The sequence below is a fragment of the Apium graveolens genome, chromosome 2 (assembly GCF_009905375.1).
Source record: "Apium graveolens cultivar Ventura chromosome 2, ASM990537v1, whole genome shotgun sequence".
Taxonomy (NCBI): domain Eukaryota; kingdom Viridiplantae; phylum Streptophyta; class Magnoliopsida; order Apiales; family Apiaceae; genus Apium; species Apium graveolens.
Genome location: NC_133648.1, coordinates 112,665,677 through 112,679,832, shown reverse-complemented (window position 1 = coordinate 112,679,832; position 14,156 = coordinate 112,665,677). Strand labels below are relative to the sequence as shown.

Sequence of the window (14,156 nt, the reverse complement as noted above, 5' to 3'; positions counted from 1 at the left end):
TTTTTAATCTCAATAAACAAATATAATCCACTGTCAACTTTCATTATTGAAGTAGACACCATTGTATAATGCTATACAAAATTGAAATATCTGATTAGTAATGTTTAGACAGTAATAAAAATCAACCAAGTTTTTCTATATGCCAAATCTATTCACATACTGTGTACCAATCTAATGCAAAGTTTAAGCAGGGACAAGATTGATAAAAATATTCTCATACTTTAAAGAATCCTCATTATGTACTATTTATGTTATGTAATATTTACTGGATTTTTTTAAAAAGTATTTAATTAAAAAATATATTTACTCAGTTTTGTTGTACAAATTATTAAAATATTGACTACTAAAAACGTAAAAGAGAAATGTTAAAATATAAGTTAAAAGACTTTTAATTGGTTAAAATGTGAGAGAAAGAAAACTAAATTAAAATACTGAGATTTAACGTTAAACTATAATATCAATTTTATATTTCAAAATAAATGGAACATAAATAACTATAATAAATAAATTAAATAAAACTAGAAGATAACCGTTTATGTTATAAAAATTACAAACTTCGTGAAAAAAAATCAAAATTGAAGAAATTTGGAGCGCGCGTAGCGCAGGCAAAAAGTCCCTAGTTGAAATAAGAGTTAAAGAATTGACTGTGATTATAACAATGCAACAATCTCTACAAGTCACAACTGCTGCTAATAAAGACCAAAATATTCTGAATATAGAAGCTGGTGTTGAAGCAAGTCAATATCTTCAAACTCTGAAAGTAAAAGGAAGGAAGACAACTCTATTCTACAAGGATCCAAGATTCAAGAATTTGACTATGAGGTGCGTAGAAGAATCTTTGAAAGAGAAAATCCTGGAGTTGATCTTAAACAGCTAAGGTAAATGGAGGAAGACTTCAAGAATTCCATGAAGACAGCAAATGATGATACTGCTGTTATCTCCCAAGTACTTTATGAAGATGATCCTTCTAACAGACCAACCAGAGGTGTAGTTATGAGGGAAGTCAGTCAGGAAGAAGATAAAAGATCTCTCAGATCCCAAGCTATTTTAACTGCTGACAAGAAGCTTAACGGAAAAGAGAAGATAGAAGAGAAGTCAAAGATTTCAAAGCCTAAAGCCAAAGTTATTGTAAAGAATAAATCATTATCTAAGACAACTAAATTTTAAATATTGATAGATCCAATCTATACAGCAGCTCAAGCTTTTGATACTGATGAAATTACTGAAGAAGAAGAAGAAATCATCCAAGCTCACCAAAAAGGGAAGATTTATGGAGCTGACCAGGCTGATAAACTGAAATTAACCTCTGACATTGCTCAAGTTAAAAGAGAAGTTGTTATTCAACCAATCACAACCTCTGATTCTACTCATATTGTTGATTTCTTAAACCCAGTTCAAGCAGATTTATCAAATCCTGATTCTGAAGACATAGTCTCTGATAAGCTAGAACTTACTTTTGAAGAAAAGAAGAACCTACTATGGGGAAGCAAGAAACCAACACCTAAAAGAGATTCTTCTGAAATATTAAAGAAGATTTATAGTGAAAGTTCTCGATCTAGACAACTTGGAATCACAAGTGGTCTTAGATAATTAACTGTTGATGATCCATTTGAATGAGATGCTTTGACTCTAAGAAAGCATTCTTATTTGATAGAAATTAAGACAATGTAATGCTTAAAGACTTATAGAAGATCATATCAGTGCAAATTGTTATTGATCATGCTGAAGAGAAAATAATCTATTTTCTGGAGTCTGGGAGAAGCTTAAGGTTGAATCAAGAACGGTTAAGAGATAAACCATAGCAAGAATTGGAACTTATTGCTACAATTCTTAAGGTAACTAATTTTGTAACTGCCAGGTGGTCTGCATTCATAAAGAACCTGATACAGTTCAAGCAGAGAGGAATGTCTTATAAATCAAACTACATTCCAAAGTACATTAATCAATCTGAATATGCTATTGATATGCCTATTAGAGGAGCCAAGATAGAAATGAGTCTAGGGACTAAAGTTTTAACCTTTAATCCTGATGGAAAGGAAATTGGGTTTCTGGAGCTGGATGATATATCTCTTGGAAATTCAAAGTTACATAATCTCAGGGCTGCCATCTATCAGAATGATGAATCAACAGATGAACTAAGGGAACATAAATAGAGGATGCAATGGTATTTGGATGTAATGGAAGAGAATCTGCTGAGGAAGTTTCTTGAAGATTTTCCAAACTGTGTTAGAGTTCAGAATAAAGAGTAAAGTCTGATATTTACTGAAGTAAGAATGAATATGATTACTTGATTTCTCCATTTAGATAGTTTTGACATCATCAATTGGAACTTGTACATATTTCCATCATGCACAAGTTGGGGGAGATTGTTAGATATAATTGATGATATCAGCAGAAATAATCAGAAGTTCATATCAGGACTTATATCAGCATTTACTAAAGAGTGACATCATCAGTACTTATATCAGTACTTGATGATCAACAGATTATGTCATCAGAACTTGTCACTTCAGTAGATATTCGATAAGAAGAAGGAAAGCAGGAATTCAAGGTAGTGAAGGACTTTATCTCAGAAGCATTGAATTAGGTTTTCTTGTTGTTAATAGAATAGGATTTCTTATACATTGTGTAGATATGCTCTATATAAAGCAAATATTAGGTTCATGCTATAAGCAATTGCGAATATTGTTATATCATTCGCATAACCTAGCAGCTCTCAAGGATATTTGTTCATCCTTTCAAGAGAGTACGTTTGTAATAAGTTTTAATCTGTTAATATAAAAACTGTTGATTCTGTTGAAACTTTGTCGAATTGATTGTATTAACTGTATTCACCCCCCCCCCCAACAGTTGATTAAGGGCCTAACATATCATTATGTATCAATACTTGCTAGTTATTGATAATTGTGTTAAAATTCTGATGCCATGCAAACATGCAATTAATTTCATTCAATATCTGCATGTTAAACTCTGATTATGTGTATATGAACTGATATTGGTCAAACCTGTTTTGACTAATAGATACTGACAGTAGTAGTTAAATTCTGATATTGGTCAAACTAGTGTTGACTGATAAATCCTGATAGTCGTGATTAAATACTGCTAATGGTCAAATCTTGATTGACTATTATATTTTATTGATTATTTTAAATTTATTCGAAATTAATTATTATTCAGAATTTTTAATTAATAGTGAGTTAGGGAAAAATCTTTTAATTACTTGCATGGGTTAGCTATTTATGTAAGTAACTATCGACACTTGAGTACTTACATTGGGAATAGGAATCTGAAGAGAGAGATTACTTTTTATTTACCTAGATACACGTAATCGTGTATATATGATGTGTTTAATTATTACATGATTAATCAAAGAATTTTTTCAGTTTTTATCACCTCTGCTATAAATACATACCCTCCACTTCCAAAACTTCTCACTGCTTTTTCATACACAACTCCTCATCTTCTCAAGCCTTTTTTCCAAAATTTCAAACACTTGTTAAAACATGGCTCAACCTCATTTCTACAAATGCAACGGTGGATGCTACCTACCAATCTTCAATCCTAGTGATGAGAAGATGTACTTCGATCCATACAGACTACTGGTCCGTATTGGTGGTGAAATCTATCACTCAAGTGTTGTTCCAGACTCAGTCTATGATCATCTCTCTTGGGATGAAACATTAAAGAAGATCCAACTATTGATAGATCCAATATATATATATTAAAGAAGATCCAACTACTGTTCCAGACCTAACAAGTGTTCTAAAAAAATGATGTGAGAAAAAAAATGGTTTGATAATCAACCTTTTAGGTCTTATATATTAAAAGTTTATAAACAAATCTAATCCTAGTGATAATCAATCCTACAAATTTGACATAACTTTCTTGAGCATACATAGCATTTTGTTCTACATCCATCGCTGATTACCGGTAGGGACATACATGAGATGACTTACTACAGTGGCTATTAGTATTACTTATAGCTGGTAATTCGTGTTGTTTGTATATTTTCGTGTTGTGTACTTTCATGTTTCGTGTGGTGAATGATAAATATATATCCAACTCGTTTAACATTCGTGTACTTAAAGGTAAACACATATCCGTAACTTATCGTTTCGTGTTCGTTTTGTGTACATTTCGTGTATAATAAATAAATAAATTAATTGATTAATAATATATAAAATATTATATAGTTGGATATAATTTTACATATATATATTTATATATATAAAGGGATATTTTTGGATACATTTTTATAAATATATATGAATTTGATGTATATATATATATAATATTAAAGTAATATATATATTTAAAAAATTTATTATTTCGTGTACATTCGTGTCGTGTTGTGTATTCAAGGCTAAACACATGTTCGTACCCGTTTAGATTTCGTGTTCTTTCGCGTCGTGAACTTTCGTGTACGTTACAAAAAACTTAATACATGTCTATTTATATCGCGTCGTTCTGGTGTCATTTTATCGTGTCGTGTACTTGTGTATAATATTTTATTTACAATGTTGTATTATATATCTTACACATTTTTCGCACATAAGGCTGCTTATAATCTATTCTTCCAGACCTTACATCTACTGGAATATATTGGGTATTGGTCGGTATCGATAAGCAAAAGTTTCTAGTTTAAAGTTAATATAAATTTTTCTTCAAGTTAAGTTGGAATTCGATTTATATTAGAATTAGATAACTGGTTAGCATTTTATTTTTCTAAATTAATTATGTATCTTATCTGATGAGTAAGTTAAAAGCCCTCCACCTTTATATAAAGTATAATTTTGATTAGAAAAAATATCTATACTATATTATAATAGACGAAATATTAAAAGTTTGATAATCGGTACTTGCTGAAAATACTTAATTATCCTTAGTTAATTATTTTAATTCTAATTAGTAAGTTGGTGGATCAGTCAATTTCAATTCTAATTGATATTATAGTTAACATCATCTAACAATATAAATTATATTTTATATCGAACTCTATATCATTTGTTATTCCCAGTGGACTAACAATGAGATTTACAGAAGGAGGATTGAATATAAATCTCAAAACTTTTTCAAGTTTTGAGCAGTTTCTAAGGCTAAGTGTTTCTGAGAACAAGTGTGTGTGAATTGCTTGAAGCCAATGCAGACAGATATATATTCAAACACAAATGTAAAGAACACAGAGAACTTAAAAACTTTTCTGGTGGATTTGTTGTTCCACCAGAGATGTGTTATTTCATAAAATCTGTGATTCAAAAAATTAAATCACAGCTGCTTCCTAGTACAAACTAGATGATTTTCTCTCTGAATTTTTCTAAACAGCTCTGGAAAATTTATATCTAATTACTAGCTGCTACTTGGTTTATATATCACCAAGTTTACAAGTGAAGACAAAACTGTAAAATACAATTAAAAAGGCTCTTCACATGTTTCTTCTTCATTTCTCTATCCAATGCATTCTAGGATAATCTGTGAATCTTTGAACACTTCCTTGTTTGCACCAGAATGAAAATGCTGCATTTTCTTGATTCCTCCAAGAGGCTTCCACATTCCAGTTTGTCTCTGTCAACCCATGTGCCTCTGTCAGCTTATGAATTGTCACTATCAACTGCTAATGAACTAAGCATCCGTTGAAGCTTTCATCCGTTGATGCCTTATCCGTTGAGGCTTTATCCGTTGAAGCTTTATCCGTTGATGCATTATCAGTTGAAGTCTTTATCCGTTGAAGCACTTATCCGTTGATGGATATTATCCGTTGAAGCATTAGAGACATCCGTTGAAGCTTTGTTTCTTATCCGTTGAAGGTCTTCAATATCAGTTGATACTTCTTCACTTATACAAAATTACAAGGCATGAAATATTTACAATTAGCCCTCCTATTTGCATATCCACTAGTAGTCAACATGACTGATACTTTCCTACAACATCTAAGAATTACAACTTGAATCCAGAAAATGAAATGTGCTACAATACTAAACTTATTGCTAAGTAAAGCTACTCCTTCAACGGATAGCCAAGATGGTCTTATCCGTTGAGGCTACAAACACTAGATTTCTACTTAAGTGTTTTGTTTAACTTATCATCAAACTAATACACATATTCCTAACATCATTATTAATTAATATTAAAGTCAACTTCTTCTATCAATTTTAAATTATGATTCATATTTTCTGGCAAAAAAAGTATAATTCGTATTTAGCTCTATATTATTCTAACTAAACTTTTGGACTAAAAATTAATTTAAGAAAACTAAATATAATTATCGAGTTAAGACAAAATAATAAATAATATTGATCTGGCGGAAAAACTATACAATAGAATTAGGATAAACAAAATAATATAGATTAGTCATCTAAGATAAAAAGGATATTATACAATTGATCCAAACTGACATAAAATTAAAATTAAAATATACTTCAACCAACTAAAACAAAATTATATATACTAACTGTTCGGGCTAAAACAAAATTATCTTATTGATCCGGACATAAATAATTAGAATTAAATTAAAAGCAATTAGTTGGATTTAGTCGTAATAATGGAACTCGGGCTAAAATAAAATAATATAAACCCTGAAAGAAGATAAATTAAATTAATATAAGATTAAGCATAATTTGTATCTTATTGATAAAAAAGATATAATACAATTGATCCAAACACACACAAAATTAAAATTAAAATATAATTCAACTAACTAAAATATAAAATGGTATATAATAATTATGCTGACTCAAACAAAATTATCTTATAGATCTGAACTTAAAAAAATATTAAAATTAAATTAAAATATAAGTTGAATTTTATCAGTATAATGGGCCTCAGGCTAAAATAAAATAATATAAATCACCGATTCACGATAAGTCAAATTAATTTCAAATTAAGTATAATTCGTTACACATAGATCTGAATTAAATATTAACTTTTAATTAAAACATAATTACTATATTTTTAAGACACACATAGTGACATAAAATTATTAATAGAACTGTATCGTTCAATTAGTAATATTATCTTTTTAAAATAGCTCTTTTAGTCAAACGATTAAGTAATAACTCGCTAAAATAATATCTTTTTAAGGTCCTAGGAAACATTGTATTTTTATTTTGAATAAAATAATAAAAATAACATTTTTTCTGGGTACCGAAACTATTACTTTCAATAGTTTTAAATGTTCTAAAAAACTATGAACATATAGATGTATTAATATAATTATCTTGAAGTCGTATAATTTAAAATTTTAAATCAACAAATTTAAAAATTTAACTGAAGCTTTTTTGAAAAAAAAATGTGTGATCGGTGCGTAGCATGACTTTTAAAACAATCTTATTCTCATTGCATATATGCAATGACAAAATAAATAGGAGTAACTTTTTTTTTTTGAAAGTCCAAAAACTGGTGCATTAACAATAGGATATATACATAGGAAGAGAACTCACCTGGACATTAGTTTAGCCATACTTTTTTTTTGAAACATGATTTAGCCATATTTGTTTAGTACCAAAAGGCTTCAGCTCTGCTAGGTGACAAGCAAATAAATTGCCATCCCTTTTCACATGAATCCATTGTATTGAATTAGAAGTACTAGATGAGTCTAGAATATCTTCAAGAACACTATCAAAATCCGAGAGATACGGATCAAAGCTTTTGAGAGTCACTGTATGAGGGATCAACAATCAGACTCTATGATAATATTTTGGTTGCCCGGTCTGTTCGCAATGTTGACTGCCAGAAGTATAGCTCGTCCTTCTGCAATTTGTGCTGACCACCAAGCTCGTAGTCTACTGCAGCCGCTAATACATTACCTTCATCGTGCTACAACTTCCATTTCAGTCCATCCTTACACCCTTAGAGACACGTCTACACTCAATTTTATAACACCAGGGGACGGTGCAAACCATTTTCTCGGACTGGTGGCCACATCTCTAGTAGCTTGGTTTGTAAATACTCTTACTATATTTCCCATGATCTATATATTGTCAACCTAATTACTGTTGCTATTAGAATCTCATAAGGCGTGGTTTTGCCTTCAAAAATATGGAGGTTCCTCTCAATCCAGGTGCACCAGGCAAGAATTTCTGATCGTTGTTTAGTGTTTGAATCCACCTTCCCCCAGCTTACCACAATTTCACAAATGTTTTCTCTTTTAGTCTCCAGCAATGCCATACAATCACAGCCCTGCATTGTGTTATAACATACTCACCACATTCAATATTTGCACCTACATACACTAGTCTCCTCTATCTGTCATCAAGGACATTTTGCTTCCTCGAACAAATGACGAGACATTAGTAAAGATCTGGGAGGTAACGTTCCGGTGCATAATCTCCCTAAAAAAGTGTCCAAATTTTGGTGGCACATCCATATTCCATATTACCACCCCACGCTTGTTGAAAAACTTCTAGATTACAACCTTTGCCAAGCATATATTATGTATGAAAGTCAAAATATAAACCTTGACAAAATAAATAACTAGATGATGTTTGAAAGTCAAATTATAAATAGAGTTAATTGCACTTTGTAACCCCGAACTTTCATTTAAAATCAAAACAGTATACTTACTTTGCAAAATACAGTTTGCAAACCTTAACTTTCAATATCAACTACAACATGCATCCCTTGCGCTTATAAAATTGAAATTAAGATATTAATATTAATAATTAAAATTTCAAATTAGTTAAAATATTTGTTTTAATGCATTTTTTACATGAAAAAAAATATAGTTATTTTCTATCAGTAATACTCTAAATTAATCATAATGTTAAATACTTAAAATATATTTATTAAGTAAGATATATGTTTATATATATAATCATAAAGTTTCTAAATATTTCTAAATTTTAAAATTTTAAAAATTATACCGAGTAATAAAATAATTGACATTAATATAATTTTTATAATTTGAAATTCTAAATTTTAGTTTAATTTAAAAAAAATTAAAATTATTATTTAAATATTTTGTTGGATTTCAATTTTACCCTCCACAATATAAATATTTTTAACAAAATGGTTAAAGGGATACATATTGTATTTGATGTCTAAAGTTAGGGGTTGCAAACTGTATTCTTGAAAGTAAGTATATAGTTTTGTTATTCAATGAAAGGTAGGGGTTGCAAAGTGCAATTAAGTCTTACAAATAAAATGTAACAATTTGTTCAAAAGAATACTCAAAAGGACTCTTAAACGAAAGGCTCAAGTTAAAGTAAGTTTGTCAAAAGTATATATGCAGAATAGTATGCTAATGTAAACACAAAAGGTCAACCCCTCATCATCTATACAAGGAACTTGAATTCGAATTTTATCAAAATAAGTTGCGCAGAATAAATTGCTGCTGTATGCTAACCAGGGGGAGCCAGAAAGGGGTAATTTACTAAATGAGCTCATCTCGTATCAGGCAGGCCGTGACAGCAAAGCTCAAAAGGAGCACTTGTCTTGTGTTGACATTAAAAATTGAGGCTTCAGCAACACAATTACATCCTTGTCTTTTTCGTTTTTTTTTTTGTGTCCACGGAGCCATCCTCGTCTTGATTATACTATTTCTTTTCTCTGTTTTACCTTAATTGTTCTATCCAATTAGACTCAAATCTCATGTACATCCAATGTCAATTACCAATTTGCAAGAAATTTAGATAAAATAACTTTTATAATCTGACGACAGTACATGATCTAGCCTACAAACCATGAAAACAGGCTTTGAATGTATAAAACACACAACCAGGGTTTCTTAATACATTGGGTGAGCTTTCTTAGTTTAACAATGACAAGAATGTAAAATAGATGCAATCAAGAAAATGGCATTTCAGAAATGCAGTGCCCAGCTGTCACCGGAACTCTTCAGTTTTGGTATCCATACCCATGCACCTCAACTCCCAAACACTAGTCACTAAGCACAAAACTTACACTTTAGTGCTTGAACAAAAAAAGGGGACAATTTGAACCAAAAAACAGACCACACTACCCGAGATGTAGAAAAAAAAAAACGAGATAGGAGTACAAGACAGAAGTAAAAATGAGGAAAGAATAATACTAAGAGTAAAGGACAACCGATTTGCAAGTCCATAACAAACCATGCTCGACTTGAGTTTAATTGCTAATTTTTCTACGGAAATTAAGATAATATGCTTGTTCAGTTGTTCCTATTATGACATGTTCCCATGCCCGTGGCCCAAAGAGAAAAAAACCAAACAAGGTCCGAAGTGTCTCCTAATTAAGAACTTTCGAGTCTAACACTCTTGCTATGTGTTGTCCCTAACAATGCATACCGAATTTGAGTTAACACTGGTGCCACGCAAAAACTGGTAATACTAAAAAGTAAAATGCAAATGTTTCAAACATGCAAACAACCAAGGTTTGAACATACATAATAGTTATCAAAGATGCTGTCTAGTGTCTCCAGAGCGAAGTATTTTAGCAAGCTCTTCCTGCTAATTACATCCACAAGTGCATTAACAAGAAAAGGTCACATACACAAGCCAGATGTTTCTATACTTGATCTCAGTTGTAGGCCAAATGTTTCTGTAACAAGTATGAGTTCTCTTATGGATAAGAGCACAAGCAGATAATCTTAAATCAAGATGCACGGCACACAATATGCCACAAATTTAGTCATATATACATATAGTATGAAGTTCTACCCTCCGATATCAAGTCTAAGCAAGAAAAATGGTTTAATGTTCCATGTCAGTTGTCAATATATAAATTTACATATAAAGGTAACAATTTGGAAATCATTTAAAGAAAAAGAATACTATATACCTGTAACCAGCAAACACACATTGAAAGTTGACACATATCCTATCAAAAAACACTTACCATTTTCATAATTGCATAATGCATATCCTTAGCAACATCCTATCATAAAACACATACCATCTTCATAATTGCATAATGCATATCCTTATCAAATATTATAAAAGCTTCTCCATTATTCATGGCAGACACTTGATTGAAATGAAAAGAGTCTAATGAGGACAAAGCCCTATATAACGCAACATGAGCTTATTTAAAGATAGCGAAAAACTGTATGCTAGAAAGATTCTTGGACAATAGTCTACGGATGTAGTTGAACACTGTTCCCCTTTCAGGTGCACAAGAATAGTCACTTTTACATACGGAGGTAAAAAGTCATACGGATATAGTCTTTCAGTGTACTTTGAAAGTGCAAGATATTCTTAAGGAACTCCAACAGGGAAGGCAACAGGACACGAGTTCAATTAAGCCGCCTTCTTCTAGGGGCACGAGAATCTCCACTGTCAACGTCTGAGATTCTAGAAGCATCATGTCTTCTTCTTGATGACGAAGTAGAAAGTGACACTCGGGAATCTATCTCAACTGCAGTATCAACTGTCTGACTTTCTGACTGTATCACAGCAGCAATACTTGATACAGAATCTCGATCATCAACATTTTCTATAGGATGATTGCGGAAGTAAGACTCAACTAGTCTTTCAGCAGAGCTCAATGCAGATGTAAAATTGGATATAACTGCAGCTCGATGTGGATGTGATCTTCGAGGAATTTGTAGACTTTCCACTACCTCTGAGTTAGTAGGACTAGTTTGTGTCAAGTCAACAGCTTCCTCTGATGGTAAACCTACATTCTGTTCTCTCCGCATTCCTCTAGAGGTCAGAAAACGATTTAGTAGTAAGTTACTACTTCTCTCAGGTGATACACGTGGGCTGCCAGAATTTCGAGGATTTCCTTGTGCCACATCCCGGCTTAAATCAAATCTATTTCCAAGACGCCGAATCATTTCCTCCATTGGAATAGTGAATGCATTTCTCTGAAAAGCTTGCCTCCAGCTCTCAACCCGCCGTCCTTGAGGCCTCTTGGGGATCTTAAGACTTGATTCTCCTTCTGGCTCCTGTTTGTTATTCCCCCGACCATAAATAGGGGTCAAATTCTTCAGGGTAACCTCTCCCTTGCATATGGGGCATTCCTTAGCATCAGAGTGAAGGTGTAACCACCGATACAGGCAAGGCCAACAAAACAGGTGACCACAACATGTCACTACTGGCTCCCTAGCCAAGTCCAAGCATATGTTACAATCAAAAAAGCTTCCTTCATCACCATTCCCTTTTTCGTCATTATCCTTCTTTCCCAATGCCTCATTTTCCAAATACCCATTATTAATATCACACAATTTAGTTTCCTCACTAGGTCTTTCCTCAGGGGCAACACTTCCCTCACCCAATTCCAGACCAGCACCCGCCATTAACTCCAACGCAAGGTCCCTCGTCTCAGGAGGAATAGGAACCGGTCTCCAAACCGATCGCCACCTTTGACCAGCCCTCGGCCTTGAAGCTCTCTGCCTCATAAAGGTCTCTCGCAGCCTATTCACCGGCCTACCCAACCATTCCTCCAAGTTCATCGATTCACCAGACCCAATCTCCTCATCAGGATTCACCACAGGCCCCAAATTCAAATCAAGATTCATCGTATTAGGCATCTCGTCTTCCATACCAAACCCCACAAATCAAAACCTTAATTCTACACAGACCAATACAAAACCCACAAAACCAAAAATTACAACACTCCAATCCAATAATTAACAAATACCCAAATAAAATTACCCACCCTAATCCAAAAATAAGCTAAAAAGCTTCACCAAAACAGAATCAGAACAACAAAATTTGCTCAAAAACAAAGTAAAAAAGCAAACTTTGTTGACTTAGTCAGACAGATCCAAACCCTAATATTCCAATCAAGAATCCAATTAGGGCTTTACAATTAAAGCACCAAACGCTAAAAAGCACAAAACTTTAACAACAAAAAGGGAAAATAAAGCTGGGTCATTGAAGCTCTCTGACCTAATTATCAAAAAACCCACAAAACTTTAACAAAAATTACAAACAATAATCAAGAAATGAAAAAATTAGGGCTTTTTACTAAAAACACATACATACACATACTTATATAGACCTTGATTTGAATGAGCTGAGAAGTGTAGATCCAACATAGAGAAAAGAGGGGTTTTCAGCTCTGAGTTGGCAACCGAGTTGGAGCCGAATGAGCCATTGGACTGAGTCGACTAGCAGCGATTTGTTAAAATAAATAAAAATATCTATTTAGAGAAAGATGTGTGTAATTGTGAATATATAAGAGATGAGAGAAGTGAATGGGGAAGTCTATTGTAATTCTAGTAGTAGGGAGTAGAAGTACAAGGCCAGCTGCCAAAGCCCAAGAGGAAAGGGTGGGGTTAGATTCCCTTCATACCCTACTTTTGTGTCCTATTCTACTTGCACATAAAGGACTTGGACCCCTTTTCATATTATCTTTGGGCTACATTTCTTTTATTTTATTATAATAATTGGAATTTCATGCACTGAAATTCTATGTTTTTAGTGATTTTCATTAATTTATATATTTTTTTACGAATATTGGGAAGTTTAATGTGTTGCATTAGTTATCATTGAACAAAAAGGGTACTGAGCTATAAATTTGGAAATAAATTTTGTTTTCTTAAAATGAAAAAGGTTATGTTATAGTGTACAAATGTCGAATTAGTCTGTGTTGCAAACTCTTCATTCTTTTTTTCAAGTTTCTTAAAATTTATGGAAGTTTTGGCTTATGCCATGGTTAAAAAAGTCTCTAAAACCTAGTCCTTGATTCGCTTTTTTATTTTAGATGTATTTTGTCGTTTACTTACAAAATATAGAGTAATCAAAATACAGTACAAGAAATGGAAGCAAACTTTGCAAGATTCAAATTGTATGATGAGGAGGATGGAGGCATTTCGCATGTGAAAAATACATAAAAACTCTTTGAAATTGATGTCAGTTGGTGTCTAGTAGGCAGAATTCTAACCGACTCACCCATCGATTTCCAGGAAATGCAACATAGGATGGCAGCACTCTAGAGATCAGGAAAGGGAGTATATATCAAAGAGGTGAATGGAATCGGCATGTGTTCCAACTTTATCATGAGGTGGACATTGCACAGGTGATAGAATGTAGTCCTTGTACTTTTGGTAGGTTTCATTTGATATTTGAATGTATTAAAAAAGGATATAATCCACGCTTGTTGAATATTAATAAACTAGATCTGTGGGTTCAACTTCACGGGATGAATGCAGGTTTCATGTCCCTGAAAGTGGTAATAGATATGGGTAATTACGTTATAAAATTTATTGAATCTGCTGTAAACAACTTTGTAGGAGT

At 32.3% G+C, this 14,156-nt stretch overlaps 1 protein-coding gene across 2 annotated transcripts; it reads right to left on the bottom strand.

Moving 5' to 3' along the window:
* Positions 1-10,868: 10,868 nt before the first annotated feature.
* On the bottom strand, positions 10,869-13,173 carry LOC141707754 (uncharacterized). Of its 2 annotated transcripts, none has more exons than XM_074511097.1 (2): positions 12,909-13,173; positions 10,869-12,486 (listed from the first exon to the last, which is right to left on the bottom strand). In XM_074511097.1, the coding sequence occupies exon 2, from the start codon at positions 12,455-12,457 to the stop codon at positions 11,207-11,209; it is 1,251 nt and encodes a 416-aa protein (XP_074367198.1). In that variant the 5' UTR covers positions 12,458-12,486; positions 12,909-13,173; the 3' UTR covers positions 10,869-11,206. The 2 variants fall into 2 exon arrangements, with proteins under 2 accessions (XP_074367198.1, XP_074367199.1); XM_074511098.1 differs by having other exon boundaries at positions 12,919-13,173.
* Between the last annotated feature and the right edge of the window lie 983 nt (positions 13,174-14,156).

Coding starts and splice junctions, on each gene's coding strand:
- LOC141707754 (XM_074511097.1), bottom strand. CDS start 12,457: ATGGAAGACGAGATGCCTAATACGATGAATCTTGATTTGAATTTGGGG.